General features: G+C 37.1%; 3 protein-coding genes and 1 long non-coding RNA gene across 4 annotated transcripts; 1 reads left to right on the top strand and 3 right to left on the bottom strand.

The window, feature by feature from the left end:
* Nucleotides 1–5,355: 5,355 nt before the first annotated feature.
* LOC112087570 lies at nt 5,356–7,209 on the bottom strand. Its single transcript, XR_002900137.1, has 5 exons — nt 7,163–7,209; nt 6,939–7,003; nt 6,126–6,714; nt 5,747–5,952; nt 5,356–5,623 (listed from the first exon to the last, which is right to left on the bottom strand). It is a non-coding gene; the product is annotated as an uncharacterized LOC112087570 (long non-coding RNA).
* Nucleotides 7,210–15,636: 8,427 nt separating this feature from the next.
* On the top strand, nt 15,637–16,951 carry LOC18020582 (delta(3,5)-Delta(2,4)-dienoyl-CoA isomerase, peroxisomal). Its single transcript, XM_006403204.2, has 2 exons — nt 15,637–16,474; nt 16,549–16,951. The coding sequence occupies exons 1-2, from the start codon at nt 15,838–15,840 to the stop codon at nt 16,737–16,739; spliced, it is 828 nt and encodes a 275-aa protein (XP_006403267.1). The 5' UTR covers nt 15,637–15,837; the 3' UTR covers nt 16,740–16,951.
* On the bottom strand, nt 16,911–18,219 carry LOC18020580 (probable WRKY transcription factor 49). The gene is made up of 3 exons (XM_024157573.1): nt 17,956–18,219; nt 17,703–17,846; nt 16,911–17,522 (listed from the first exon to the last, which is right to left on the bottom strand). The coding sequence occupies exons 1-3, from the start codon at nt 18,213–18,215 to the stop codon at nt 16,943–16,945; spliced, it is 984 nt and encodes a 327-aa protein (XP_024013341.1). The 5' UTR covers nt 18,216–18,219; the 3' UTR covers nt 16,911–16,942.
* Nucleotides 18,220–23,861: 5,642 nt separating this feature from the next.
* Nucleotides 23,862–24,368, bottom strand: LOC112087468. The gene has a single exon (XM_024157385.1). The coding sequence runs from the start codon at nt 24,366–24,368 to the stop codon at nt 23,862–23,864; it is 507 nt and encodes a 168-aa protein (XP_024013153.1).
* Between the last annotated feature and the right edge of the window lie 1,087 nt (nt 24,369–25,455).

Here is a 25,455-nt window from a genome sequence, read left to right as displayed (position 1 = left end):
CAACGTTCCAAGTATTCGCCAAACCATGCTCACTCAGCAACCAAACTCTTATTTTTCTAACATCGACTTCCTGGCCAGTTGTTCGATAGCATTCCACATGAATGCAGACTTAAAAAGCTGAGATCCGTCTCGCGAACACTCACATGGTGCCGTGGTAAAAACCACGTTAAAAATTCGGGGCCAGTCCTGCAATAAAAGTTCTAAGTCACCAAGAACAATAAGCCGAGCCCATCTCGCATACTTAGGTTCGACTTAGAAAACCTTGAGCTCGTCTCGTGCGCTTACAGGAGTTCAATCAAACTCACTCTTCCAGTAGGATACGACTCACTTGGGTTCCCAGGCCGAGCTCAAATGCTTGCACAACAAGCCGAACTCCTCAGATTCGCACTAAAAGCCAAGTTTTCAACACTTGCATATATAAGCCGAATTAACGCAATTCGCTACCAAAAGATAAAATTAAGTTCGAACACCACTTACTAAACATCGATCTACTACTTAAGGAAAAATTAAGAAAAAGATACTTCCGCAAATAGAACAAAAAAGCATATCATACAGCCTTTCGAAAGGCAAATAAGTTTAAAAGCCCACCGAGGGTTCAGAAATAAACAAAATATTACATAAACATATAAAATAACCCATCAAAGGGCAACTGAGTTCGACTTAAAGGAAAAAGTAAAAAGACTAAACAGTCTTCGAAGTCGCAGCTTGATCGGCATTGAGTATCTCATCATTTAAGCCAAACTGCTCGCCTCTCGCTGGATCCTGCGCGCTTTGAGTTACGTTCCCAACCGGGGCATCATCATCCTCTTCCGGAAACGGAGACATTCGTTTATCTTCCTCCGTGAGGACGCAAGCATCTACCGCACGAAAGTCTTGTAGCGCCTTAGCATGCTTCGTCTCGATCTCGGCCACCATCTCGGGTGGAACTTCATACAAACCTTTCTTCTTAAGCTGTTTGATGAAGCCGAGAACTCCGGTAAGCTGATTGATCACCAGGTAAGGCTTACGAGCCTGACAGCATCATCCAGACTTTGGATGACCTTCTCTAAGCGTTCGCAGGCTTTCGCGTGAACGCTCTTCGCCCGACCCTTCCAATGCGCCACTAAACCCTGAAATCGCTCCTTATCTTTCTCGAATTCCCGAGAAAGCAAGTTCTGAGCTTCGGTCAGTTCGGCTCTCACAGCCTTAAGCTCCGAACTCTCCCGCTTCAGCAAGTGACAGCAGTGTGAAGACTGTCGTTTATCTGGAGCTCGGTGGCAAGACGTTCCTCAGCTTTAGAAATCCGTTTTTCCAGCTCCGCGACCCTCACCTGTTCATCGTACAGAGCAACCTCATATGCCGCAACCAAATTGTTGGTCTGGCTGGCGAGCTGCGAAAAAGAAAAAGTAGTCAGAACTCATACTTAGGAAAAGAAATAATAGAAGAATGGAATCAGGAAATTACCACGGCAGTTGTACGCGCGATCCCTTTGTACAGATTAGGGAACCGGAGCTCGGAGATCGCCGAGAGACTCGGGACCTCAGTGGAGATCTTGTGGTTGAGGTCGGCACAGGCGTCGACGTTCTCCTCAAAAGGACCTTCCTCATCGTAATCGAAACACATCTTAGTCCTTTTGGCTGGTTCTGGTTCTGGAGAGTCCTCGGCATGACCTCTTTCTTGCCTCTTCCGGAGTTAGAGGCTTCAGGTTTAACCTGAGGAATCGCGAGGTCTGACGTCGCAGCCGTCGGAGGATCAAGCTCGGTGGTGGCATCCTGCACACGAGAAGAACCTTCAATCCTCTTTATTTTCTTCGAGGACTTCTTCCTTTTCAGCTTCTTCTGACCGGCCAGGTCAGGCGAGTTCGCAGCAGGCGGCAGTTCATCGAGCTGCTCATTAATCCCTTCAGTGGCAGGGATAGGAGCCGGATCTGCAACGTTCGGTTCCTCCTCATCGAACAGAGTAGGGATCTCGTCTAGTGAAAGCATCCTGGCAGTTCGAGCTCGTCTAGATTGCGGTTTTGGTGCTTTGCGTCTAGGAGCAGCTAGAGGCTTGTTCGCTCTACTTTTTGGCTTCAGGGGCTTCGGTTCCTTAACAGAAGCTGTAAAACATATAAGGAAGAGTTCGGAAAAACTCAAAGTAATGATCTAAAAGTGAAACTATTAATCAAACCTGATTTCTTAGCTCGGTGCTGAAGAATCTCTTCCCAAACTTCGGGCCAACGATGTTTGCCGGCTTCACTAAAAGCTGCTTGGAATTCGGAAGTGAGTCCGGAGTTGAGAATAATGCTTGGGAGATGACGACCTGCAAAGATGCACCAAAAAGGAGTTAGAAAGATACGAAAACAAAAATCAACGAAGTATAAGATCGTCTAGATCTACCGATCGGAATCTTCCACTCCGATTGAGTTGGGATGTCAGAATTGCTGACTGTGAGATCGTTCATCTCGAGAAAGAAGTACTGGGATTCTCAGTCGTTAAATTTACTGGGTTTAACCCCAGTAACGATGTCCTTCCTCGGCTTGGCGTTCGCTGCGAAGAACCAATCCTTGGACTTGTGGATATTGACCGAGAAGAGGTCTTCGAAGAGCCGACTAGTCGGAATCTCATCGAGCTCAGTACACAGAGTGACAAAGCCTACGTAGTTCGTCACCGATGCCGGCATCGTCTGAGTGAGGGCTACGCCACGCCGATTGCAATATCCAAGCAGACGAGAGGGAATTGGAAGAGAGAGCCCGCATTGCGTGAAGTACGTCAAGTAGATGCAGAGGAAGCTTTCGGGAACGTCCCATGGCCGATCTCCAGCTTCAGGTATTATGAAGATGACCTTATCTGAGAGCCTGTTTTCTTCGAGTACGGCCTGAACTGCACCCAGAGAAAGAGAAGAAGACGGCACATCATGAGGACGGAAAACTCTTCGCTTTGTAATTGGTGGTGATGCGTGGTTCACTGCTTCAAGGTTTTCCTCGGCATTTTGGTATCATTTCCTTCGTGATTCTCTTCTTCGGATTCCGCAACCTCCTCGATCTCGTGGTTAACGCCATCAGCGTTCGGCCCAGCTCAAGCTCCAGTTTCACGAGTCTCTGTTGCCAGTTGCTCAGGCGCTTCAACTCGCGGTCGAGATCGGCTACTATTTGCACCAGCCGATCTAGAATTTTTGCGGACCAGCTGCGGAAGATTACTTTCCCTTTGGGAAGAGTTTGGTGAAGGAGGGTTTGAAGAAGAGGAGCTCGGCTCCAAAGATTCGCGACGATCTTCCGGCAGAATTTGATTAGAAGAAGAGTTGATCGAAGAGCTAGAAGACATTCTGAGTTCGGAGAAACGGAGTTGAAGGAAGATCTAAAGGAAATGAAGAACAGGTTGAAGATCGATCGAAAAGATTGAAGATAGATCGAAGAACTTGAAGATTGATCGGAAAATTTGAAGATTGATCGGAAAGTTCAAAAGATTGCGGCGGAGAAACTAGAAGAAACTAGAGAGAACTGCGAATAAAATCCTAGAGAGAGAAACAAAATCTAGAGAGAAGGGAGAGCAGCGTACCTTATATATGCTTGAGCGAGAATAATGAATGTGTTGGGGATTTATTCCTTTATAAACAGTGGGAATCGTGGTTCCTTGATTTTTGCAAAATCCCGGAATTCACGCGCCTCATTGAAGACAGGTTGTGAAACGTGCGGGAAAGTGAATCGATTGCAGTTACCGAGCTCGGTTTGTGACCTACTTTTAAGTTTAGATCAAATGAGTTCGACTAAAAGCCGTACCCTTTCATCGAACTGAGGGGGGGGGCTAACTGTTGGAGGTGAAAACCGCACCCCCGGTTTTCTCCGGTACAAACCGAGATCGGCACGACGTAAGCCCGGTTTACAAAGGAAATGTACCGAGAATATTGGGCCGAGTGAGTTCTTGGGCCGAACGTAGCCCAACAAGCCGAAGTTGGTCGGAAACTTCTCGAAGGAACCAAGAAGTTCTCTGAGTTCGGAAGAAAATAGAAAGTTTCCGAGTAGAAAAAGGAAATTGACGAGATGAAAGGAAATTATCATGAGAAAAGGAAAAAGACCGAGAGAAAAGGAAAGTCTTCTCGATCCCATATCGCAGAAAAGACTCACGAAGACCAACTTAGAAGACATATATAAAGGGAGAGGAATCGACACCAGAGGACACGAAAAATTCCGGAGAGACTTGGAGATTGAGAGCTCAAGGCATTCATTAACTTCTTAATTTCCTAAGTCTTAGTTCGTTTATTATTTACATAGACGAACTCAGTTGTATTCTCGACCGATCTAATAAAATTCGAATTTTCGATCTAAGTTACTGTTTTGTCCCTTATCGATATACACATATCAACATTTTCTTATATCTGGTCCATAAATAATCTTTAGGCCGCTCTGTGAGTACTGATACTCCACTTAATAACCAGACTTTACCGTATATTTTCTAGACTTTGTAAAATGCCATCTAAAGAAATTTGGTTATATGTACTGTTTATAGGCATACCACGAATTAGCTCTACATTCACTGGGCCAATAACTGCAGTAATTAAACCGTGATTCCACGTAGTTAGTGGGTCAATCCGATGATTAACTTTTAAACTCAGATAATAATTATAATCCTTACAGGTGACAGGCCTCAGGCGAGAAGTGTTAGTTGATAATTGAGTTTGGTCGTATTTTATTTATAACTAGGTGAGTATCCGCGCATACGCACAGTTTTTTTTAATGTTTGTTTAAAATATTTGCAAAATCATCTAAATTTTATTATCTAAGTCACATTATCATCATTCTCCAAAAAGTTGCTATCCCATGTAATTAGTTTTGGTTTATTCTCATGAAATTGCTTATGTGATGGACTTTTGATATCTGGATTTGCCAATTTTAGAACGTACAAGAAAACTTTAATGAATATAAATTTATAGTCACAACCATGAATCAATAGTTATAGATTGCAGTTAGAGTGAGGAAAGGACATTGTTTTTGGCTAATGAGGTGACATAGTGAGAACTCGTTTTGTTGGAGTTTGATATGAATTCAAAATTGTGACTACATACAATGAGTATTGATCAAACATTTAGCCAAATCAAAACTGTGTTACTTTTGTGGAGTTTGATATGAATTCAAAATTGAAAATATTCCGGATGTAATTCAATTAAAAAAAAACATTGATCAAATCTTTAGCCAAGTCAATGAGGTTTTTTTTTTTGTTCTTCTATTATATAAATATATAGTACAACTTAAATATGCACATTACACACCAAGTAACCATGCAAATACATAACCAAATGGATGGGTATTGTAAGCAAAATTGTGAGAAATCACAAAACAGCTGTCAACCATACACAACATTCATTTCCGAAGAAGGCACTACAGGATAAAAGACTGCCGTCTTACTTGCAACGTTGTCGACTTCCATGTATTAAGATCTCGGGGTCGTTCCATGAACCTTTGTCTGAATGCATAGATTCGTCTTTATCTGCGCAGGTACAAGTACCACCCACAAAGGCAGTTCACTAAACAAACAATGAGAAGAGAGAGTCTTTAGATGCTTATCTGAAGATAAAACAACAGTTCCAAAGTCACATGTAAAGAGTTATCAAGTTAGCACTTGGCGTGAATGATTTCTAGCAGTTTGCTTTGGTATTGGTTGCCAAGAACCTGCCATTAATGAACAGAAGCAGTGGTTTTTTACTAACCAACCGAGACTGCTATAGACTATAGTCTTTCAAGTGGAAAAAGAAGTAAAGTTTGGATCTTGAAATGAAAGGAAAGCTTAATTACCTGAATCTTAGCTGTGGTCTTTGGGTCAAGAAAAGACTATACCATTTCCTTTAGATGTCGAAATCGTAAATAGACTTCGGTACCAGTGATACTGAGTATTAGTTTCAGTAAAAAGACAAATTTTGTGATTGGAAAGGCCTTACTGAAAGGAGCTTTTTTCTCCCAAAAACCGTCTCGACAGACATTCCATCCTCGTGGCTCACTGGCTGACAACATTGTAGTTCAGTGAAAGAAGGGGAATTCGATTTACGTATCTATTAAGGTAAATAGTAAGAAACATAGAGGAATAGACATAACGAAACTTTTTAGACGAGAGTAAATTCAGCCTGTTATTAGTGACTCTTCCTGTGATATTAATGAGTAATGGGGCAGTTATTACCATTGACTCTTCATGTCCTTCACCAAACCATAACGCCAGATCACACAAAGCTTGTCTTGTAGATTCTACATTCATTGGCTCACCATACGAGAAGCTGTGGTTCTAGGCTACAGAGAAACAAAAAATAGTTGGTAACATATTGATGTAAGAAAGGAACCACGAGAAGCAAAAACTGAGATGTCACTTGAGTCTTCGCTCGTGCGTGCATCAGCAATCAGATACTCATTGGACAACCTATATGGTCATCAATTGCCATTGTCTTCTCCATACTGCTCCGCTTCTGAAGATTAAAAGAGAGACTGACAAAGTAGTGTGTGACTATTATTATTGGTAAACTTCAAATGATTTTACTTTTGTTTTATACCTTTATGACTCATGCCTCACCAAGATTAAGTTTTGTGATGCAAATAGAACCCACTAAAGACAGATAAAAACAAAAGATTACATCTAAGATGCTTACAATGGAAAGTTGAATGAATCGGAATCAACCAGTTGTATTTTGCTGAACGTAGCAAGACTGTTAATACAAAGACGAGGCGCAAAGGGATACTCTTCTCGGACTTCAGATCAACTCCTCAGTATAACCAAGCTGCAACAATTCAAAAGCCTTGAGAATCAATGGATACACAAGTGCACACACCCAATCTACGCATATACCAACATAGCACATTACTAAATTAATCAAAAAAGAACACTATCTTTGATTCTCGCTCTTTGTCAACACAGGAAAACCCCGTTTCCCCCAATATTCTGGAAGCCGCTATTTTCTAGGGAAGCGATATACTGTAGTAGCTAGAGTATACGAGAAATTACCTTGATAGATTCATTGGCAATACTCAATGTGAAACAGACCTGTGTCGTACACTCATACTCAGTCCCTAAGAACAAAAATACCCGAGAATGATCTATATAAGCACCATAATCGTTGCATTTGTTGCGAACCCAGAAATGATGTTACAAGATTTCGTTTAAATGGATTATGAATGCCTAGAACACTTTACCAGCACAATCTCTTTCTTGAGTCTAAAGCCGCTTACCTTGCTTGTGGCTTCCATGGAAGAGAGGCGAAGCTGAGAAGACCCAATCTCCCACTCATTTGTATCAATATTTCTCCTGGTAGATTTAAAGAACGAATGGTTAGATGAGAAAAGTAAAATGAATTGATTTTCGTATAAATGAGGGAAGAGTAGAAGAGCAAACGCAGGAAAAAATTAATGTCCAGAGTAAATTCAAAACTAAAGAGAAGAAGACAAGAAGGCATGAGTAAAAGCGCGTGAGCATCAAACTATGAAAGAAGACACGTGGCACTTTTAAAGATGCTGACGTGTCGCAAATTTGGAAAGAGTTGAGCATATTTTATAGTATAGATTATATAAGTCCAATATGTATGCTAAGCCAAAAAGTGTGTGTAAGAGTTGTAACTTGTTTGATAAGTTACAATTGTTACCAATGGGTGCTTACGGTTATGTTATGTTATGTAGACGACTATATAAGTGTTATTATTGTCTTAATGTAAAGTTGTCGAGAATAATAAAGAAGGGTGGATTACTCAAGTATCCTGCAAACCAATGTTTATTAATAGTTTGACACACTTTTATTGTTTATGCTAAATTAACCTCGTATACCGATCGATCTTGCCCTTTTGGGCTTTGTTGAAAAAAACATTATTACGAAAATGCTATTATTTTTTATATGCCACGTAAGCAAAAAGTATCGCGACATTATGCATAAGTCTACCATTATTTATAGTAGACTTGTTTGAATTTGGTCAACGCAATTTTTTGATGGTAGATTTATTTGAGAGTTGGTAGATTTGTTGAACCTTAGTAGACTTGTTTTGGTAGACATATTTTTATAGCATAGTAGACTTATTTTGTGTTGGTAGACATATTTATTGTTGGTAGATTTATTATCTTTAATAATAGACTTATGAAAATATCGTTGACTTATCGTAAGTGTTTGACTTTTTTGGTAGATTTAAATAGTAATGGCGACAGATTTATTTGTAATGGTGACAGATTTAAATAGTAATGGCGACAGATTTATTTGTAATGGTGACAGATTTATTTAGTTTGATGTACAGTAGACTTATTTTGCTTGGTAGACTTATTGCTATTAATAGTAGCTTTATCAGGAGTTAGTAGACTTATTCGTATATATGGTAGACTTAAAACAGTCGTATTTTAGAAAATAATGTGGTAGATTTAATTATAAGTATGATAGGTTTTATTAAATTTTGGTAGATTTAATATTTGTAATTTACAATACTGGTAGACTTATGTTTGTATTTTGTTCTTACTCAATTAACCTGCACTTTGAAAAATAATCTTCAGTTTAGTAGACTTATAATTATTTGGGTGATGGTAGACTTATGAAGCTAGTTTATAGTAGACATTTGACTATTTTAAAATTTGAAAAGACATTTTTGCCCAAATTTGTTCGTAGATATTACAAAAAAAACTGATTGTGTCATCTTCTTCGATTAGGGTTGCAGCCGTCGAAGTGTGATACTTGAAAATTTATATTTTATGGTAGACATGTTATTTGAATAACCACTTGTAGTATACTTATTTATATTTTATAGTGAACATATTATTTGAAGTAGCATTTGTAGTAGACTTATTCACATGTTTTATAAGCAGATCAGGGTTGAAGATGCCAAACTTTTGGCTGTGCAAGTTATTGATGCAGATCAGTCAGAGGTTATTGGCACAACTTCTGCCCATGTTGTCAATTTGAAAGAAAAAACATGTACCTGCCGTCGGTTTGATCTTGATAAAATCCCTTGTGTACATGCCATAGCCGCTGAGGAAGCAAGAAAAACTTCACGAATCTCCCTATACCATCCCTACTATCAAACAAATTACTTGCAACATGCTTACGTAGGAAGTGTAATGCCAAGAGATATAGCACTACCAGTGCCAGAAGAAATGGCTAACAAAATTTTTCATACTGTTTTCGTTCGCAATCCTCCAGGCAGACCAAAGAAGACACGCATTAAGAGTGCATTCGAGATCGCGACAACGAACAAACGTCCAAGACAGATGCCTAAATGCTCTACTTGTGGTAAAAGTGGACATAATCGCATCACATGTAAAGCCTAAATTTTCTACTTTCTTGTAATAATCGGTTTGTTAGACTTGTAACACTTGCTTCATTTTTGTACTCTCTTCTAGTACTTGTATTGTCGTACTTTTTAAAAAAAAATATTGTCGACCTAATTGATGCAAAATATTCCAATAATTAACCGTTTTAACATTAAATATACCAAATTTTTAAAGAACCAACATCATGCCAAAAAACATCATGGTCCTTTTTAAGTCTAGTTCATCAATATGTCCTAAAAGAATCCGCCATAGAAGTCTTCCGTCGTTAGGGTTCGACATACAAAACAATAAAAGTCTACCTTCGTCAGGGTAGACATAACAAGTCTACCGTCATAACTGTTTGACATACAAAATAAGTTTATCACTCTCAATCATTTATGGAAACTCTTCTTCTGCAGAGGTGATCTCCCAGGCGAAAATAGTGTGGATGGGTACTCCTTTGTCTTGCTAGAAGAGGCCATCTCTGCATATATGTAATAAGAATTAGTCTACCATTCTTAATCAGTTACAAATAAGTCTACCACTCTCTATACAAATATGTTTACCACTCCTCAATCATTTACGAACAAGTCTACCACTCACTATACGAATATGTCTACCACTCTCAATCATTTATGAACAAGTCTACTAAACTAAACTCTATCTTTACTGAACATGTCTACCACCCTCAATCATTTATGAACAAGTCTACTAAACTAAACTCTATCTTTACTGAACAAGTCTACTACTCTTTCTGCTTTTCCGACAAGTCTACTACTCTTTCTCATTTATGAACAAGTATACTAGTCTTTATGGAAACAAGTCTACTACTCATTTTATATACCAATAACAAAAACTCAGCTTACTTAACAATAAATCGACCATAATATCACCCTAACTCACCGCAGATCTTCACCCTCACCGGATTTCCTCTAACCCACCGGGAATTTCTCTAACACCTGCAAACAAAAAATTAGGGTTAGATTTTACCCAAAAAAAACGGCGCCGCAAGGTAATTTTCGCTGTCTAATCCTTGCTGTCGAAAACTAAAACGGCGCCGCAAGGTTTTCGCAAAGAAATTCCGGCAACTCCTCGAAAATCTGCGGCGACTCAAACCCTAAAAATCGTCGAAAAACTCTGCAGATGCTTTGAACGGTGCAGAAACTTCTGTAAACAAAGAGGAAAGAATTTAGAAGTGTCAGGAAGAAGATCTTACCGGAAAACCTTCTATCTCCGCCGGAATCTGGTCGACAAAGTTTGTTCGTTCCTTTTCACCTTCGCCGTCGCCGCTATCGTTCTTTTTTTTTCAGAAACCAACAACTCCTCAATCTTAACTTTAACCTATTTCTATTTTTATTAATATCTATTTAAAAATAAAATAATATAATTGAAAATGGAAATTCTGTAATACTGTGTATCCTCGGGGTAAAATGGACATTGACAAACTTATTAAGAATAGTCTAGCAAGGTAGACTTATCCAAGGATACACTGGCAATAAACCATGCTTAGGAGGATAGTTTCATGCATTAACTCTAATAAAGAAACAAGGTTTCAGATTTGACTTTATTCTCTCTCTCGCCCAAGTCTCTCGTTCTTCTCTTGAGAGTTTTGTCTCTCATTCTTTGTGTTTTAACAAAAGTCTAACATGGTATCAGAGCTTATCTTGATCTTGGAGCCTGTCCAAATAAAACAAGAATAAGAAGAAGTCCGCTGTAAGAAGAAAAGAAATGGAGACAGCCATCAATGTTGAGAAACCTAAATTATTATTTCTTTGAGAGATTCAGTGGTTATGCTGTTCACTGTGATTGGCCTTCGGGGAAGTAGAATTCTCAATCTCGCGTGTGGAGTGTGGTTCCCGTGAAGAATCATCAGAGTTGGTGTAAGATTGGGAAGATTGAAGCACAAAGAGAAGCAAAAGAAACTGCAAAATCCACGCTAAAAGTTCTAGTAAAAACAGAAACCAAGGCAAGAAAAACACCAACAAGTGATTCTCATCTTTGGTGGAGAAGATGATAATTTCTAAAGTGTATAAAGATGAAGACTATCTTAATAATATGAGAATTATGGCGGTGGTGGATAACGGTGTTCCGGACTAACCGACGCAACCAGAGTAGACACCAAAATTGGTGTAATGGAAAATCCAAGGTAGGAAGCTTTAACGGAGTTAAGTACAGTGTCTGTAGCCTAGTTGGTATGAATCATTCAAGCACAAGAAGAAAACTGTGTTTCTTCACAGAATGAAACACGTATGAAGGTGCATCTAACGCACGACCAAGAAGAAGAGATTCTAGTTTTAAACCAGAAAATCTCAAAGAGAGGTGTGGTGTGTAAGAAAAAAAAATCTCACGGAGGAAGCCGCCTGTTGAAAGAAACAGAGCAAGGCTTATTATGAAAACGTGGTGTGGTATGTAAGAAATCACACTGAGGGTGCCACCTGTTGAAAAAGATAGAGAAGGCAGAAAACCATGGCTGGTGATCAGAGAAAGACACCAAGCAAGGAAGGACGCTGCTCACCGAAGAAGGGAGCAGGAATCGGTTTTAGAAACAACCGAAGAAGATGTGAAGAAAACTCACTAGACGTCAAAGAGACGTGAGGGAAGTTCTTGAGAAACTTGAAGAAGTCGTAGAAAGATTCTGATAACACCATATTTTGACCACTTTTGTGGATCGATTTTAAATTCTTTTCAAATGTTTTTTATTTATTTTAAGTATTTTTACTATTATTTTCTAGTATTTGTAGTTCCAAGACTCTTTTCAGGTTATTAAGGAAAAATGTGTGCATTTTGGAGCAAAAGATCATTTTGGATAAATTCAGACTGTCAGAAGTTTTACATTTGATGGAGACCCTCTCACCGTCTGATCATCCCCAAAATTGTACCTAATATAAAGGAGACAACTAGCTTTTAAATGCAATTAGTTTGGAGAAAATCTAATGGTTAGATCTCCGGATATCCTTGATGCACTGAAGACATGTTCTGCAGTCTCACGAAGGAAGCAAGCGCAGAATGAAGATTCCACCTCACAGACCAATATCCGCGGGTCCAGGAGCCACGACTGTGGGGAACACACTCTCGACCGCGGTTACGAGTCTTTGGCCGCGGCCAAACCCCAATTCACCGGGGTCAGAAGCCTCGCGACCAGGGCCAACTAAAAAGCTGGCCCATGACTCCATTTCAAGGCCAATTCGTCTTCTCTTCATAGAAAACCCTAAGGACGACTGAAGAGAGTTGAAGACCTATAAATATGTACCTAAGCAGCCTTATTTCGTGTGCTTCAGAAGAATCCCTTTTGGGAGCCACCAAATTTAGTTTTCTAGGGTTTTTATGTTCTTAGTTCTTAGTTTAGGGAGATAGAGATTTCTCTTGAACCCTCTTTATGTTCTACCTTTATTTTAATTCGGTTTTTACTCGTATGCATCTTTCAATTTTGTTTTTATCTTCTTCATATTAGATTAGTTGTTTAAAGGATTTGAAGAGAAATTCTTCTCCGAGCTTAGATCTCGAAATCGAGATGCTTCTTCTTCTTCTTCTTGTCTGTTTTTCTCTACTTCTTTCTTCTTATTATTCTATGCATGTCTCTTCTATTTACTTTATGCACGTTTTCGAATGATGAGGTATGAGTTTAAAGGCTCGATCGAAGGGAATCGACTATGATCGATAGGGATCTTCGCGAGATAAACCAAAGCCGAATTCTAGAAATCTTTCTTTTGAATTTATACTTAAAGCATGGATCTAGCGTCGCAAACTAGAGACTGATCCAGGTCCTTGGTGATGCGAAAGTATTCATCCGGGGCCAGATATAGTTTGGGATAGCAAAACAAACATAAGAGTGGAAACCTACCTATGGGCGATTTGTGAATGCTGACTACTCTTAAACATAATGCATCTTTTCTCTTCCAGGGCCAGAGTGGAAACCTACTAGTCAGGGTTGAGAGAGATAGTTGTCTATGATCACGACAGTGGCGTATTCATACGTCCGTGACTCGAGTTCTAAGAATTTAATAGGATCAATATTAAGAGCTTTTTTCATCTTTTAGATTTATTATCGATTTATTCACTTCTAGTTTTTAAAACTGTTTTTAAAACCCTTTTTAAAAAAACCCTTTTTGAAATCCTTTTCAAGCCCTTTTCAAATCTCTTTTTAAAATACATTTTAGAATCGTGACAACCTATCCAAAACTCCGTTTTTCGTCTTAGACTTCGTTTGCTAATTCTGGTTCTAAGCTTATGCAGGTAAAGCGTGGATTCTCTGTGGATTGACACCCTAGGTACTACAACGCATTGCTGTGCACTTGCAGATATCTAGGGTTATAAATTTAAAACATGAAGCCGCGAAGTCAACCCTAACAGTATCAGATTCACGCATGAGTCGTAACGACTTCAAAGAGACGTTGAGAAGATTCACGCACTAGATGTCAAAGAGACGTGAGGGAAGTTCTTGAGGAACTTGAAGAAGACGTGGAGAAGATTCATGCATGAGTCATCAAAGAGACGTAAGGAAGTTCTTGAGGAACTTGAAAAAGACGTGGAAAAGATTCACGCATAAGATGTGAGGAAAGCTCACGAAAGACTCGTATGAGACATGGACAAGGCTCGCGGAGCAAACCAAAAAAAAAAAAACAGAGATTCGACTCTGGAGAAGAAGCTGAGTTCGATCAAGGAGAATCGAAACAGGGGGAGATTGAGAAGAAGTTCACGTAAGAGGAATTTTTTTTTAAAAAAAAAAGAATTGGTCTTGCCGATGAATAATCAATCTCCACATGTTCCAGCCATATTCACTTATGGTGATGACAATGAAGAAGAAGAAGTCTATGAGGAAGACTTACAAACAGCACCACGAGGTCTGAAGGACTAAGAAAATGTCTTAGGGTTAGACCGAAACTCAATTAAGGGGAAGTGTTAATTGATAATTGAGTTTGGTCGTATTTTATTTATAATTATATAAGTCCAATTATGTATGCTAAGCCAAAAGGTGTGTGTAAGAGTTGTAACTTGTTTGATAAGTTACAACTGTTACCAATGGGTGCTTACGGTTATGTTATGTAGACAACTATATAAGTGTTATTATTGTCTTAATGTAAAGTTCTCGAGAATAATAAAGAAACATGGTTTCAGATTTGACTTTGTTCTCTCTTTCGTCCAAGTCTCTCGTTCTTCTCTTGGACTTTTGTCTCTCATTCTTTGTGTTTTAACAAAAGTCTAACAAGAAGAAGGTATCCAAAGATCATTTCATATTAAAATGGAAGTGCTTGAATCTGACTCTTTTAATTAGCTTTTTAATAACCAGAGATTTTACTTATATGATGGAAAATAAGATTAGATAAGATCTAAGGAATCCGGTTCCGGAAGTATCTTCCTTCCAAAACCCTTACGAACAAAGACCGCATTTTGTCTATAATCTCCACATATGTTTGGTCAGTAATGCTATATTAACATTTACCAAATTATAGAAACTCAGTCCCTCTTCTGATTTGCATCTACATATTTTTCGCTATTCCAGCCAATGCTTTTTTTTTGTTGTCATTTGAAAACCACCAATAGTGTGAAACCATCTACAAACGTGGAATTACGTCAATTGTTATTTGCTTAATTTTAGTAAATCATTGACTATATTTTTTAGGGGTGGACAAAAAAACCATGATTAATAAAACCAAACCGAACCGAACCGAAATATGTAAATTTGTTTTGGTTATGGGTAACCTAAAAACCCATTTGGTTTTCATTTTTATTGAAATTTTAGTTTCGGTGGTTTGGTTTAAAACCGTAAAACCGAATGAGTTTTCTGGTTTTTAGATTTAATATTAAATAAATAAATAACTTATATTTTTTGATTTAATAATATTTTTTCTAAGGACTAAAGAAGTTGATGAGAATCTGAATTTTCTTCTATTTATATTTTAGGTTTTTGTAATCTTGATTTTCATTATTGATGATTTAGATTTACATTTAGATTTTTAGTCTTTGAATTTTTTTTACAATTATTAGCTTAATATATTATTACCATTCATTTTATTTTTGTTTATAGAAGTTTAAACTCTATCATTATGAAATTCACTAAAAACCGTAACCGAACCAAACCAAACCGAACCAAATTGAGAAATGGTTTTTTTATGGTTTCAATTTTTATAAAACTGAAAAACCAAAAAACTGAAAAAAAACCCAACCATACCAAACCGAAATATATATGGTTTTTATATGGTTTGAAAACTGAAAAATTGAAAAACCAAAAAAAACCGAACTGAAACCAAACCATAAACCAAAGTGTCTACCCCTAATATTTTTTAAAAATTATTTACATTTGGTTATCCACTTAATTGTTCCAAAAGTCTTTTAAAATTTTGAAAAAAGAAAAACAAAAAAAAAATAACCAGAAATTAGAAAAAAAAAACTAAAATATTTTTTCAGTAAATTTGCTCTGACCCGCCGGTCAAGCACCTGTACGTTGACGAGTTTTGTTTCATCGGTTCATCGATTGATAACCGAAAAAACGGTTCACCTTAACCGTCTCCAATCATCCCTGCTAAACCATTCAAACCCAAAAAAACTCATGATTCATCAACCACCATCATCATCAAACCTCGAATCTCTTCAAACCTTATCATCACCAAAACTTCAAAATCGAAGCTATGGAGTCATACAAAACCCTAGAAATCGTTCGCAAGAACACAGATTCATCCGTGTTTCACCTCATCCTCAACAGACCATCACAGCTCAACGCTTTATCCCTCGATTTCTTCTTCGAATTCCCCAAAGCTCTAACATCCCTCGACCAAAACCCAGATGTTGCCGTCATCATCCTTTCCGGCGCCGGGAAACACTTCTGCTCCGGAATCGATCTCAGTTCCCTCTCTTCAATCTCCGAACGATCCGCGTCAGGCGAAAAAGGACGCTCGAGCGAGCGGTTACGCCGAAGGATCAAATCGATGCAAGCGGCGATCACCGCCGTTGAACATTGCCGGAAACCTGTCATCGCCGCTATAAACGGCGCGTGTATCGGAGGCGGTGTTGATTTGATCACCGCTTGTGATATTAGGTATTGCTCTGAGGACGCTTTCTTCGCGATCAAGGAGGTTGATCTCGCGATCGTCGCGGATTTAGGTACGCTCCAGCGATTGCCGAGCATCGTCGGACACGCAAACGCCATGGATTTGGCTTTAACGGCTCGACGATTCTCTGGACGTGAAGCGAAGGATCTTGGTCTTGTTTCTCAGGTCTTTGGATCTAAGTCAGATCTTGATAAAGGCGTCACGACGATCGCCGAAGGTACTCAAATTTTTCAATTTCAGTTTGATTCTGGAATGAGAATTGGATTTGTTAAAAAAATTTTCTTTTTTCAGGAATGGCAGCGAAGTCTCCTTTAGCTTTGACAGGGACAAAGGAAGTGTTGTTAAGAAGCAGAGAGATGAGTGTAGAACAAGGCCTTGACTACGTAGCAACTTGGAACTCTGCAATGCTTATATCAGATGATCTCAACGAAGCTGTCTCTGCTCAGATAATGAAAAGACAACCTCGTTTTGCAAAACTGTGACAAGAGTCTCTGTTGTGTTCTTGTCTGCCTAAAGACAACAAAACAATAAGGTCTTTCCTTGGAAGAACTTTCTCACTTTGTTATATAGTTTCTACAACGCTCAAATAAGGTTTGAAGAAATATATCATAGTCCATGATCTACTTTGATCAAGACATATATTCAAGTATAAGTTGATATTTATAAAACATACAAAAACGTTTCTTTAATACAAGCCGAATGATTCAAGTATTTCATCACTAAATCCAACGTTAAAATTGGGAGACCAACATAAAGAAGATGGAGAAAGGGGTGGTGAACTAGTCAGAGAAGAGGAGCTTGATGAAGAAGTATAAGACGATAATGAAGACCAAGAAGCTGCCAAAACACCTTCCCTCGTCGTAACATTTGTCATTGCCGGAGCCACCACATCTTCTAGAAGCCCTTGTCGCCGCCGGCACTGGTCAACTGAGAAAAACAATTCATCTCCGAGGTTTGCCGGTGTGTTTTCTTGGGCGTCATGAGCCGAATGATTTTGGTGGGTGGGTTCGACTAGTTGGGTTTGTTTGCTTTCTTCTTGTGTTTGAGATTTTTGCTTGTTTTCGAAATGTGGTTTACATTGAGCATCGTGTTTAAGTATTTTGGGCTTTTTATTGGGTCTATGCGTTCTCTTGGGTATGAAGAAAGGGTACGTGAAGTGCAAGTGGAAACCTTCGTAGGTGATGATATATGTGTTAGGCTCATCAATTGATCGCTCAACTTGCTTCTTTGCATTGCAAATTGGATTTGTGCACTTGTAATAACTCCTACACATAAATCACAAATAGTAGTAACGTTAGGATTGTGACCAAAACTATACATTATACAGGTTAGACAAGCCGATATTGGCTGAACCAAAGAAGTTCAATATATCATAGATCATTCATAGATTCCTTTATAGTACGTAAACAAACGGTTTCTGAAACGGAGTATGTATATATGCCTACCTTGGGTTAGGGCTATTTTTGATGGATTTTTGACCATATTTTCTCCATTTGTATCCATCATCATTCATCCCATTACAACTGCTCTTCACTTTTAATGTGAACCTATCCGCCTTGCTTGAAGTACCCCTTTCCAATATTGGGTTCCTTTATAATAATCAATATGGATAAACAAGAGACTCATGAGTAAATTTTATAGAAAAAATAATAAGGTATTAGGAGTTCTTGAAATTGAAAATTTTCTTTGTATATTTACGTTGATCCTGAGATTTGTCGGGATGGGTGCGTTAGGGGTTCGACCACGGCCAAAGCGTTTGCGATATCTTGGATTCTTGGACCAGAGTAAAGCGTTGATGAGACTAATAACTTGTTGGTGATGGAATCTTCATTTGGCATGAGTCTAAGATGTTCCTGAGGCTCATTAACGAAAAGCTCGTCAACGGCTTCGTTTCCATACCTTCTCCTCCACTCAGGAAGTTCTTCTTCTGCCATTTGAGTATGGGAACAAGATAACATATACAAGCAGGTGGAGGGATAAAGAGAGAGAGAGAGAGAGAGAGAGAGAGAGAGAGAAGGATTCTTTGTTGTTTTAAGACAAAAATGTTTGAATATATAAACTTTTCTTGACGGGTCTATGATAAGTTTATTACATTCTGTATATAATAGTATAATGAATAGTTTCGGTTTACTTTGTGTTTAATAATTTGTTTTGTTGATTTGTAATATATTGTTGACTTCAAAAAATGAGTTTGGTTGTTCTTCCTCTTGTAATTAATAACTAGGATTTGATCCAGACCGTGAGTCTAAATACATCTAAACACGAAAACAAAAAAAGTTTAGATGGTGGAATCCATAATAATAAAAGCCGTCAAAAAACCATTAACTCGATTAGAAAAGTATCAAAGACGAAGTATAGAAATTACATAATCGAATGGTACTAGGAAGTGATCATATTATATGTTTTGATTATTGGCCTAAAGAATGCACGGACTTTAGTTCAGAATCTCTTAATCATAAGATTAACAACAATCTTTATTAAAATCATAAAACGTAAATCACATTTTAGAAAAATATATAATATACATATGTACTAATCTTTGTTAAAACATGTATTATATGGTTGAAATTGGATAATGACAAAACGAAAATTTTATATATGATACATTTATAATTTTTTTTTAAAGATAAGGCAATAATGCATATTTTGTCATGTTTGAACTTGCGACAATCTATAACACGACCATTAAATGGGTCATCTTATCATTAGTTATTTTCCCCTGTAATGTCCACATATCTCATAAATCAACCGTCGTGGCTAACTTTGTAAGCTTATATCTTAGGCCCCATAACATTTACAAATCGAGTTTTCTTTTCTTGTTGCTATGTGGCTTTGACTTTGTGACGTAAAGACAAAAACATAGTGTGACTAGGTAGTGGACAGAAAAAACGTTTTGGGTTGACTTAGTGGTTTAGGTTTTGTCGTCTCTTCTATTGAGGAATTGGTTTTGGATTTTTCCTTCGTCAATCAATTAGCAAAGTCAACCGTGAAGTGTTTTTCTATTTTCACTGGCAATTAAGTTTTATAGATAGAGCCGTCCATATTGTCTATTTAGAATCCATTTTTTACGACTTTTTTTTAAATGAGAATTTTTTTAAAAGCCTATATTATTTTATTGCAATTTGAGAAGCATTTGTTATATAGAAGCTTAAAATAAGAGATACCTTTTTTTTTTAACTCCATCAAAAGTTTATGAGACCTTTTTCGAAGTTAATAAACTTAAATTTGTTACAAAAATATCGTTATATTAAAAATGGTAGTCAAACTTTATAGTAGAGAGCAAGTACCAATTGCTTTCGAAAGTTAAATAGAGTACCAAGTATAGCATGTTCTTTGTTAATCGTGTTATTGGAACATAAATTTTGATTTGAGAGTATTTTGTCAATGTAGACCACGTTCTAATTGGAATTTTAATTCGTATTTTGTTTATAAGAAAGATAGTTATTTCTAAAATCAATCCAAGCATGGTTTGGTGTTTGATATATATTCACTATTTTGGTACTCTCTATTTTAATAAGTAGAGTCATCGTCTCTTCCTCATTGCATCACAATAACTTACAAAGTCAATTGGGCATCTCTAAGTTTATTATTCTTTTCCGTCAACTCCTCTTCTTCTTCTCTCCATCCACTTCTCCCTCCCATACTTTAGTCACACTTCATTCATCTAATCCAAAACAAAATCCGCCTTTGTCTTCATGAATGACAAAGCACGGCCCACATTCTTCATCAATTTATTTGAAAGTCATGTTGGAAGACATATTCTCTGTTTCGGGCTTCACAACAACAATCTGAGACTTGAAACATAGTCTGTCTGCCAACATGACTCTCTTAAATAAAAAGATTGAAGAATGTGAGATGTGCAGTGCATATATATATATATATATGAGGAGAAAGTTTGAAATATTTATGTGCACAATGGACTCTGAAATCGCAAGAGACTCAGTTCATGGATGATTCGACCAAAGTTATTGTGATACATTGATCACTAGGTGACCGACCACCTACATAAGGCTTCAGATTTTTTGAGGTTGTGTGAACATACCAAAACAAAAAATTTAGCCGTTAAGGTGGAATGCAAAATTTTCATTACCGAACACAAGAGCGAAGACTCTTCCAAAAGAATATGGAGGTTCTGCTGAAACCCTGAAGCCAAAACAGAAGCTTAAGTTACATTCTGAACCTACTAATTAAAATCAAAATAACATAAACTCCAAAACCAAAGTAAGAAATGAAAATAAAGGATTTCAACGTACCATTTATAAACTCACATAATATCAACAGATAAACAAAACCTAAATCGTCTTTGAGAGTCATGTTGAGAGTTTCAGGCTTCTTCACAGAAACGACCTGAGACATAAACTTGAACTAGCTTTATGTCATAAAGTTGATGATGTGAAAAGATCCAAAACTAGCTATGACCTCCATTGTCTTGTCCTTGTAAAGAATATTTATATTCTTATGTGACTTATGTGTCTTTTCGGTTTAATTATAAAAATTAAATTCATATTAAAGTTTACGGCTCTAATATGAAAGACGATACCGCGATGGATCGGTTTCGATTAAAGACATTAAAATCTGGGTGTATTGATAACCCTCCTCCCTTACCATATTAAATTTTATAAGTATTATTTTCTTATATGGTTATATATATACATATATATATAATATGAAAGCATATATATGAAAGTACACTATGTTGGAAAAGCAACTCAATTATCTGTACATATATATATGTTGGTGGTTAATGTTGAAGGATGTGGGAAAACAATTACGTGTCTCTTCACTTAGAAGAGAAACAATTAAGTTTCCTTAAAACAGAAAACTATCGATCAAAGAGAAGAGGAAATTCCTTGTCCATCAAAAGGGATTATAAAGAAATTAGAGGTCAAAGGAAGGAAGAAAATCAATTGGTGAATAGAATCCATATCAAACTTTATCAAGCATGTATCAAGGTTAGTCTTTCTTCTTGTACAAGTAATTGTTTGTGGTTGAATTAAATTAAATCTAAATCATCCTGGAATTAGATTTCATAAATAAAATCATAAAAGTAATTTACATGTGGTGTCAGAGCCATCCTAGATTTGTTTAGTTTAACAATTAAATTATGCATTAGTGAACAAGTGCATATCGGCAAAATTCTGGAATTTTGCTCTGCATGATTATGACTTATGAGTATTCACTTATGCATTCATGAACGTAAAGCTGCATGTGTAAGGCATATTCTGGAAACATGTTTGTCTTCATGTTGTTGGAGAAGAAACAAAAATAACCGTTTTGCATAAAAAAGGTTATATGCATGTAACCGTTTCGTTCATGTGTCTTTACGTAAAGAGTCGTTATTATAGTAACGCCATAATTCATGAGAACACCATTAAAGAATAGAGATGACACATGAACCGCTGGTTTAGGTTGGTATGGTTAGGTGTCTCTTTGATATCTTTTTTTTATTGGTTTTGGTATAATCATGGAATTATGAAATCACGTGTCGCATGATTGCTCTGCATATAAAATTCGGGAAAATCGCATTTTAAACTTTCAAAGTTGGAAAAGATAACAGTTAAACCTTGAAGAAATTTCACTCACACTTTAAACCTTCATACTATTTATATATACACTTTAAACTTTCAATCTGGCCAATTTGTTCGAGTCGCCGCCGAACTTGACGGAACAGTAACGTACTGTCACGGAATAATTAACTACCGTTTAATTTACTAAAACGTAGGTAATTTCAAAATTATTTTTAATCAAAACTAAGTACTCAATTAATTTTTATCAATTAGAAAAAAGAAAAACAGCATAACCAACCAAATAAAAAAACCCAACTCGATTTGAGAATAGGGTTCGTCGTTGTTCTAAAACCCAGAAAATTGAAGGAGAGAAATAGGAGAAAATTGAAAGAAGAGTCACATGCGTTCAGATCGAAATGAGGTATTGTTGCTTTCTTCGTCCTTATGCTGTTCAATTCTTCTTCATTCATTGATTTCTGGGTTTGTGATTTTTATGTCTCTTCCTTCATATATCTTCGTTCAACTTCATATTCGTTATTTACAGCGACAATTCGACCATAAAACTCACAATCCACTTTGGTGGATCTATGAAGAAAGAAGGTGACGAATACAGCTACAATGGAGAGTTGGGTTCTGAAATTGTCAACTGGAAAGTCTCAGAAATTACATGGAAGTTCTTTTCTGACTTCTGCAAGCTTAACGCAAAGTTGAATGCACCGATCAGGTTCATATAGTACAAAGAGGCAGGAAAAGAGCTGAAGACAGTTAACTATGTATTTGATGATGCTCTCGAAGATATGTTTCCTTTGGTTCTGTTAGGGCAAAGTTCATCCCACCTTGACATTTTTATGGAGCATGATATTTCAGAAAACAGTGAGGCTGCAGCAATTCATCATCTTCCAAGTAGAGAACGTGAAGATCTTCATGATGATAGAAACTTCAGTTCAGATGGTGAAGAAGGGCAGAATGAAGAGCATAACTCAGACAGTAATGTAGATGTGGAGAGGCCAAAAGAGGATGAAGAACCTGAGCAATCTGAGGATGAAATACATGACGAAGGATATGATGCCGAAGGTGAAGCTGAGGCTGAGGCTCAAGATAAGGGCGATGGTGAGGATGAATTTTTTACTGAGAAATTGGCTGAAACTAGAGATCAGAATGTGGTAGCTTCGGATTTGAATAGAAATGAGAATGTAAATCAGGCTGATGATGGAGACGAAGTTGTTTTAGATGCTGGTGATGGTGCTAACGATGCTCGTTTTAGGTTACTCTTTGAGGAAGGTTCAATGGTAAGACCAGAGAAAGAGGCATATACAAATGTCTAAGTGCTATAGAGGAAGACGTATTGCATTGGATTCTATTCTTGAAGCTCAAACTACTCAATTTGGTAAACTCTGGGATTATGAGGCTGAGCTCATACGAACACATCCGCGTATCACCACGGAGCTTAATACTGTCGATGTCAATGGCGTAAACATGTTCGATTGCTTCTACATCTGCTTTGAAGAATTACGTAATACTTGGAAAAATTGTTGTAGACTGGTGATTGGTTTAGATGGTTGTTTCCTCAAATGGGAGTTGAATGGAGATTTGCTTGCAGCTGTTGGTAGAGACGCTGATAATAGGATGTACCCTATTGCATGGGCAGTAGTTAGAGGCGAAAACAAAGACACTTGGGGTTGGTTTGTGAGGAAGCTTAAGCAAGATCTTGGCATAGGGAATGGAGATAAATTGACTATTAAACAATGTCCTAATGCTTGTCTGGCTTTTTCCTTATGAAATCAAACACCATTTTTTATTTTTTTGCTAGTTTGTTATGAAATCAAACACCGTTTTTTATTGTTTTGCTAGTTTAGTCTTAATTATCGGTTATGTAACAGATTTTTCATTACAATTTGTCTGTATATTTTTGTTGCATTAAACAGTCCTAATGCTTGTATAGCTTTTGCATTATGAAATCAAGCACCATATAAACTAAAAATTCATTGCATAATACCAAGATGAACCAACAACTTAAATGATCCTTACATATAGTCTTCTAAATTAAAAGCATAACAAATACATGATTTTGCAATCCCGGGAAAGCATAACAGAATCTTACCACTTCCACATCGCCATTATTCCTATTACCACTACAAATCCAACCGACGAAGTTAAAAGAACATTGCGTAATATCGTACTTCTTTCACGTAGAATCAGCACCTCTAGCTTAAGTGCTTCATACTCATCCATTTTTTGCTTCATCTTCTCCATTACTTCACTCCTGTTTTCCATGGTCTCACCTTCCATAGTTTCACCTCCATGAGTTAGAGCTCTGACCGTGTTTCTTAAACCTTTGATCTCCTCTTTTTGCTCACGAATGGTATTCCTTGCCTCCAATAGTGCTTCATGTTGCCATCCTTGTGGTTTCTCCACATCAAACCAGCGAAAAAAGTTGCAATTTTCGTATCCGTTAGCAAACTTACGCCCTCTACAACTGTAGAATCTCCTTCCAGGGTTGTCAATTGTCCAGGCTCTCACAATTTTAGCTGATCGGTTACAATTACATAAAACACCAGTCTCGTTTTTAAATGAATTGGTTGATGAACTTGCACTATGAGCCATCTGCTAAATAAACAAACAACGTTTTTTATCACCAGCCACAGCTACATGACACACAGAAAATCCCATTTTGAGATTCCCATATCGAAAAACTATGGTCTTCTTCGTCCCCAACAATAGCAGAAAAGAAACTAATTAGATAAAAGACTTACCTTTTCTTCTTTATATGGTCTTCTTCGTCCGTTTTCTGTCACCAATACTTCTTATTTCTCTCCTTCAATTTTCTGGGTTTTAGAACAACTACGAACCCTATTCCCAAATCGAGTTGAGTTTTTTTATTTGGTTGGTTATTCTGTTTTTCTTTTTTTTAATTGATAAAAATTATTTGAGTAATTAGTTTTGATTAAAAATAATTTTGAAATTATCCACGTTTTAGTAAACTAAACGGAAGTTAATTATTCCGTGACAGCGCGTTACTGTTCCGTCAAGCTCGGCGGCGACGCGAACAAATTGGCCAGATTGAAGGTTTAAAGTGTAAGTATAAATAGTATGAAGGTTTAAAGTGTGAGTGAAATTTCATCAAGGTTTAAACTGTTATTTTTTCCAACCTTGAAGGTTTAAAATGCGATTTTTCTTATAAAATTCTATATAAAATTCTGGTGTTTGTTAAAACTGTTTAAGACACTGTTTCGATCAAGTGGTTTCGATCAAATGGTGTTTTTTGATTTTGAATAAAAAGTCATAATTAGAGTAAACACCATTAAAATTGAATGACTTAAGAAGAATAAAACCACTGCATAATAACGTTTTCTATGTAGTAAATTAAGACACGTATGTAGAAAATGATAAAATATTTGCATGAATGGATTCATAAATGTGAACAGAATCCATAATCATGGATAATTTAAAATTTCCGCTGTGCATATAAGTTAAAGGGTAATTTGTGTTATGAAATATTAACACAATATAAAAATATTTTTTATCCATTAAAGTTTTAATGTTTGTAATGTATATAACATGCTAGCCATCAAAATGGCCTTATTATATTACATATATACATTAAAATGTCATAAAAAATTTTAAATTGATCATGATTAAAGAGATGCTATAAATGACATTAAAGTTTTTGATTGATCAATTATTTTACTAT

Source organism: Eutrema salsugineum, unplaced genomic scaffold, assembly GCF_000478725.1.
Source record: "Eutrema salsugineum unplaced genomic scaffold, Eutsalg1_0 scaffold_17, whole genome shotgun sequence".
NCBI lineage: Eukaryota > Viridiplantae > Streptophyta > Magnoliopsida > Brassicales > Brassicaceae > Eutrema > Eutrema salsugineum.
This window is presented reverse-complemented; position numbering and strand designations above follow the sequence as displayed.

What these genes read in the sequence shown, in the direction of transcription:
- LOC18020582 (XM_006403204.2), top strand. Translation starts at nt 15,838, where the DNA reads ATGGAGTCATACAAAACCCTAGAAATCGTTCGCAAGAACACAGATTCA. An exon ending in CGTCACGACGATCGCCGAAG is followed by an intron (nt 16,475 to 16,548) that starts GTACTCAAATTT and finishes TTCTTTTTTCAG; the next exon opens with GAATGGCAGCGAAGTCTCCT.
- LOC18020580 (XM_024157573.1), bottom strand. Translation starts at nt 18,215, where the DNA reads ATGTTATCTTGTTCCCATACTCAAATGGCAGAAGAAGAACTTCCTGAG. An exon ending in CGACAAATCTCAGGATCAAC is followed by an intron (nt 17,847 to 17,955) that starts GTAAATATACAA and finishes ATTATTATAAAG; the next exon opens with GAACCCAATATTGGAAAGGG. An exon ending in AAAAATAGCCCTAACCCAAG is followed by an intron (nt 17,523 to 17,702) that starts GTAGGCATATAT and finishes ATTTATGTGTAG; the next exon opens with GAGTTATTACAAGTGCACAA.
- LOC112087468 (XM_024157385.1), bottom strand. Translation starts at nt 24,368, where the DNA reads ATGGCTCATAGTGCAAGTTCATCAACCAATTCATTTAAAAACGAGACT.